This window comes from Callospermophilus lateralis, chromosome 2 (genome assembly GCF_048772815.1).
Source record: "Callospermophilus lateralis isolate mCalLat2 chromosome 2, mCalLat2.hap1, whole genome shotgun sequence".
NCBI lineage: Eukaryota > Metazoa > Chordata > Mammalia > Rodentia > Sciuridae > Callospermophilus > Callospermophilus lateralis.
This window is the reverse complement of record NC_135306.1, coordinates 47,788,525-47,794,673: the sequence shown is the minus strand read 5'-3', so window position 1 is coordinate 47,794,673 and position 6,149 is coordinate 47,788,525. Positions and strand designations below refer to the sequence as shown.

The following is a 6,149-nucleotide window of genomic DNA, read 5'->3' as shown; positions in this document are numbered from 1 at the left end:
CTAAGCTTGTTAATGAAAAATAAATAAAGATCCAACTCTTGAGATTAGGGCAAAAATATTATTATCTACCTTTTCAAATTGCCACACCAAAGACTCTCCAAAAAGCATGCCCATCGACCATCTGGTTCAGATGTTCTCTATATCCAGGTGATTGGTGCACACCTGTAATCCCAGCAACTCAGGAGGTTGAGGCAGAAGAAACACAAGTTTAAGTCCAGCCTGAGCAACACAAGATACTGTAAAAAAAAAAAAAAAAAAAAAAAAAAAATCAAATAAACACACCCTCAGTGGCAAACAAGGGCTTAAAACCAAAAGACAAATCCAGTGCTCCATCAGTTTTCATATGTAGCTTCAAGCTAAAAGTAGTTTTTTCTAATTCTCCAGGGTTGGAGGAAAAAAATCAGAAAAATAATATTTTGTCATATGTGAAATTCAATTTTAGCATCCATAAACTTGTACTAGATTACAGCCATGTTCATTTTATTAGGTTCAAAAGCATAAGCTTTTGAACTTCTCAGACTTCTCAATGTTTGCTTCTTGGTAGCAAGATTTGCCAACCCCTTTCTTAAGGAATGTAACTTATTTTACTGTTTCTTACTGGTAAGCATTCTAAGTCTGTGATATGAGGTATTACCCTGTAGGAAATTTATGTCAGTTCCCCTCCTCAATTAGAGATGCAAAGGATATCTAGGGAAGAACTCCATAAGGTAGTTTTATTGATGTGTAAAGTACAAACCCAATTTTGTTTCTGACTTTTCAGTCTTATTCCAGTATTCTCTTTTCTGTGCACTGTTTCAGTTTGTTATTACTTTGAATAATCAGTTTTGTCATTTGCTATTTCCTTTATTCATGAATTAAATAGATCTGACACAGGCAGACTGTATATTTGAATATTGTTATGTTATTGTTATGTTTAACCTTCTGAAAATTTAACATACTCTTCTAAAAATTAATTATTTTATTTAAAGAATTCTATAGTTGTTGCTGTTGTTTCAAATCACCAATAGTTGACCAGTCTTGTGCTTTCTAGTATTTGCATGCTTTGTTCTCCTAAGTAACACTGATGAAAACTGCTGGGATCCCCTTGGGAGGTGGGCTAATTTTTTTCTTAACTTATGTGTCCTCATACACAAAGAACAAAATAGTGCCTAACAATCAGCTGGTGGATGGGTAACTGATTTCTTAAGACAGAAAAGTGCTTAAGCTTTGTCTAGAAATGCTAATTTCTTCTCAGAGATGGCTTGCAAATTCTATCACCCAGAGAATCAGACCAGACTAGGGAGTTTTATCTTAGCAAACATCACGTGTTCAAAAGCAAATACTTGAGCCTGACCTGCAAGTTACAGCAGAAAAGTCCAGAAGTCCAGGCAAATCCCCTCCAGACTTTTAGTTCCTTCTCTGTGGAGGGATGTTTTCATACTTACAAGGTGTAACTTGTTTATAGTGTCTAACTTTCAGCAGGGGATTTAGAGCAGATCTGGTCTTACTGGTCACGTCAAAGCATACATGCTGGTCAAGATCCCCTACTGAAGAAGCAGCCATAAAACCCATTACACTCTGTGTGCCCTGCAATGATCTCTCCCTGAGTGTGGGCTTCCAACACTCAAAAAGGCCTCCAGAAAACTACTTTCTCTTCATACATGAAGAACTCCTAGCCTTCTGTCCTTCCAAAGAAGCACCTTATCTACTTGTACTTCTTTTGCTATTTCATTTTATGACCTAAAAGAAATAGATAATTGTAGCAGAAGAAAATTTAATATTGTGAGAAAACTTAGAGCTAAAGCAAATAATGGGAGAGTCAACGTGTATACTATTTAAATAAGCAGATTATATGGACAGCATCCAGGCTAACAAGACAGTGATAATTTGAGTAAAACTGTCCTTTTGTATTGGTTCTATGTTTTGCTGCAGTAGGGAAAGAGAACAGTATCTCCTCTCTCGGACCCCCTACCCACGAGACATATGCAACATTTCTGCATTTCAGAGACCACTCTTAAGATCACTGCCAGCCAGTGTTTTGCTTAGAAGTTACTCCATATATGTGTGTGTGCGTGTGTGTGTGTGTGTATGTATGTATGTATATATATATATATATATATATATATATATATATATATATATATAGGATTACCCTAGGAGGGAAGGGATAGGAGCTTAGAAAGTGAGAGATAATCCCAAGTCTCACCAGCCGGGGGTTAGGGGGTGAGGAGGTTGGGAGTGGCGTCCTGCCAGTGTTGAATGAAGGCAACGGCTGTCCAAATTCTGAATCTAGGTGTATTGGATGCGGCTTCAGCGTAGACAGGGTTAAAAATGGCCTTTGCATGGTTGACCCAGGCTGGGAGCCAGTCGGAGCCCTGGAAAGCCTCCCTTCAAATTAAGATGAATAAATCATACTTTGTAAATCAATAGCATGTTACTCAATCTTCGGTCATCCCTGAGGTGTGGGGTCAATCCCCCCAGGAATTGAAGGGCTGGTTTAACACGGCCTGAAGAGCAGACCACGCCCCCGGCCCGCCCCAGCCCCACACCAGCGCCGGAGGCAATCTCAGCAAGCTAGTTCCCTCCTCCGGAGGATTCTCCCTCCCGCGAGAACTTCTGGAACGCTGCCGGGGCCGTAGAGGCTTCTGTACTGGGCCGACGTGGGAGTAGTGCTCTTCTTATAGGGTTCTGGTGAAAGTTACGGAGCTAATTAAAGTGCAAAGCAGAGAGTCTGGAACAATAGAAGTTTCCCATCAGGCGTTCCGTTACTACCACTATCAGGAACCCGTTACAGCGGGAGACGAAGAAAAGAAAACCCGAGAACCGGAAAGGTCTGCAAAGGGGGCGGGACGCGGGAACCTTGATTTGAGGAGGGGGGTGGCGGGGGAGAGCCCACAGGCGCAGCCAATCCAGCTGTCCCAGGGAGGAAGAGGAGGAGTCAAGGCCCACCCCCGGACTCCGCCGTGCTCACTCCCGCGCTGTGTGTTTGGCCTGGCAGTTGCGTCTCGGCCTGGCACCTGCGCCCATCGCAGCCTCTTCTCAGCACAGACATGGCCTCGGGCGCTGCTACCACTGCGGTGAAGGTGAGATCAGCCTGCCCGGCGGCTCTGGTCCGCCTTGCCCGGTAGCCTCTCTCTCCGCTCCAGGGAACCGCACCTCTGGTCTGTGCGCTCTGCCAGTGTAGCGGTGCCGCGGCGGGGAGGGGCTGGAGCGCGGCCCTCCGGGAGGGGTGCACATCTTCTCGCCTCCAACCTTAGGGCTTAGCTGCATTCCCCTCCCCAACCTTGGGGCTTGTCTGCACCGCACCCTGCAGGGCGGTGGCAAGTCATTTTTAGAGGGGCAGTGGGTGGCCTTAGGTTTCGCCTGCGCTGCTGCCCTTCTCAGGCACCACTCCCTTCTCGTGAGGTGTGCTGGCTAGAGCTGGCCATTTCCCCCATGTGGCCAGGCGCCTGCAGCTGCTGCGACTGTCGCCCCATGCCTTGCGGGATTCACGCTTCCGCTTTCTTGACTCCGCTCACTGTCCTCGGCCCACGTGGGAGAGCTGCGTACCTGCTCTTTTGCAAGCTTCCGGCTTCTTTTTCTTACAAACTTAACTTTCTCCTTGGTGAAGTTTCCCCTAGCGCAATGCTGTAGAGTTCTGAGACTTTTCTTTAAGTACACTAAAGGCGTCTCTTCCCTAGGGCCGCTTTTGCTTTGGAGGCCTCTGACTTGAAACTGCTTGGTTTGCAATCTGGAAAGTCAAGAGCTTAGATTCTCTGGGCCCCAGATCCTCAGAGGTCTGGGCACGTGGGATCAAAGCGCGGTAGGAAGCTCTGGCCAGAAAAAGGCGTGACTTTTGAGAGTTGCAGTAAGCTTCCTTGGGGCTTTAAACACTTCTCTCCTCTTTGGTGGAGAGTTAGTAGAATTACAGTACACAAAGAAAATTCTATGATAAAACTTAAGACCTTTTCTAGACTTTTATTATTGGCCAAGAACACGGTTAACTTGGTTCACTTTTAGAAATTTCTTGCCCATGATGCACAAGGTCCACTTTCTTCTCCAAGCATTTCTTGATTCCCTGCACTTGTGTGCAGCTCTCCTGGGAAAAAGCACTTCTCTGGGATCAGTTGGTATTCAGCCAGAAGGGTTGATATATTAGGCCTTTGCGGTGTTCATGAAACACAAGGAGAGGAGTGGGTGAGGGTGTTGTAGTCAAAATTATATGTGTAACTTTTTGTGCGTTTTATAGACGGCACACTTTGAGAGGTTTCCCAGGCCAGTAAGAGGGAAGAAGGCAGAAACTCACGTGCAAAGTATGTAAGTTTCCTAAAGTAACTATCTATGTAGTGCAGGTTTCCCTGCAGAAATTAGTGTGTTGGTATTATGTTTTGCACATGGTTTAAACTTATTAAATAGTAATGTGTATAAGTGGGAGAGCCTAAATTAATTTTGAATTACCCTTTCTCCAGCAATTAAACTATGTTAGGTATCATTAGGCCACAGTTTTCTCCTACAGGAATTTAAAGCACCAACAAAAAGAGCTTAAAACAGCTTCACTTTAATCCGCTTAGCATTCTCCTTGCCGGTTTTCCTGTAAAATGATGCAGTGCATTTAAGTGCAGAATAGGTAGTGTGATTTAAGCTCTGATGTAAATATTGAATGATGTATATTTTTGTTCTTGGCAAGGTGCTGGACATCAAATTAAGAGGTACAAATGGTGCTAGGCCTGCCTGCTGATTTCTCTTTGTGAAGCTAGAACATGGGAGAGTCAAAGTGTACACTGTTTAAATAAGCAGATTATATGGACAGCATCCAGGCTAACAAGACAGTAATATTTTGAGTAAAATTGTCCTTGTGTATTGTTTCTGTGTTTTACTTCAGTAGGGAAGGAGAACAGTATCTCCTTCCTCGGACCCCCTACCCACAAGACATTTGCAGCATTTCTCTTAAGGTTGCTGCAAACCAGTGTTTTGCTTAGGAGAGGTTTCTCCATCGAGTAAAAAAAAAATATATATATATATTGGATTACCCCAGTAGGGAACTAGGGTAAGTGACAGCTTCATCACTGACAATCCATGTTGCCAGCATCACATCCCCCTCAATTGCTAAGGCAGCATTCTGTGTAGAAAACATGAAGGTACCCATGTCCAGAGCAAAATAGCTGGTAAGAATCATATTCTCTTCATTGTGGTGTAATAGTAGTAGCACTTTTCCTTCTATGACCACACTAACTCTTTTGCAGCTGTCAAAGATCAACTAAGGTGTCCAGAATTACACAGCAGGGCCTAGATAATGGTAGAATTGGGCCCAGAGCCTGACATTCCACCAAGTGGATGTGAGGCATTTCTGAAAAATTTCTATGCCCTGTTTTATTGTGAGTCTTCAGAAGGGCATCCAGCCTTAGAAAGGGGAATTGGAAGTGCATGCACAAATTCTCCCCGAACCCACTGAACACACTCTCCAAGTCTGATGTGGAAGCACAGTTGTGTGTCTGAGCCCTCATTGACATCACTGGCAGCTGACATGTGGTCTGACTTACTGCCATCACTTCATCTGGTCATTTAAATAGCAGTTTGGTTGGAGGTGTAGGGATGAGGGTGTTGCAGCTTAACTCAAGGCAGAGAGGGAAGGAAAGAACTATGGAGGCCAGAAGCCCAGCCCATATATCCCAGAAGGTCCTAATACTTCTTCCTCAGAATCTTACCCTTTAGCCTTAGAGTCCTTGGCTGTCAGAGAAGCGCTAGTCACACTACTTTGAGAGGTGTTGGATTTAAGCACAGTAACATTTAACACATTGAGCCCAGTTCTATATACTCCATTAATGCCAGCCCTAGTCCCTCCCTTTGTAAAATACAACTATTACAAGGGATTGGAGCTTAAATTCAGTCACCTTGGTTTAAGAGGTGCTGTTAGATCATCAGATCATCTAAAGGTTAAAAACATCAGATTGGGGTTGGAAATGTGATACTTGTATATTGTTCAAATCTAGCTGTCTACTGGCAGAATTTTATGCAAAAGTATGTACTGAATATCTGCCAGGCAGTGGGGGTACATCTTTGAGTAAGACAGTGTCCTGCTTTTCTTCAAGCTTATCTGGTAGTGGAGGTAGAAGGCCAGCCAACATGAGAGTGAAACAGAGCGATGGGGTCAAAAAAGACCTCTAGGAAAGCAGATTCTAAGCTGTGTAGTG

At 44.0% G+C, this 6,149-nt stretch overlaps 1 protein-coding gene across 1 annotated transcript in view; it reads left to right on the top strand.

Annotated features, from left to right (window-relative positions):
• Positions 1–2,927: 2,927 nt before the first annotated feature.
• Positions 2,928–6,149, top strand: part of Mtap (methylthioadenosine phosphorylase) — a 38,517-nt gene continuing 35,295 nt past the window's right edge. The window contains exon 1 of the mRNA XM_076843382.2: positions 2,928–3,062. Coding sequence (XP_076699497.1) covers positions 3,030–3,062 — 33 coding nt within the window. The 5' untranslated portion in view covers positions 2,928–3,029. The remainder of the gene's footprint in view (positions 3,063–6,149) is intronic.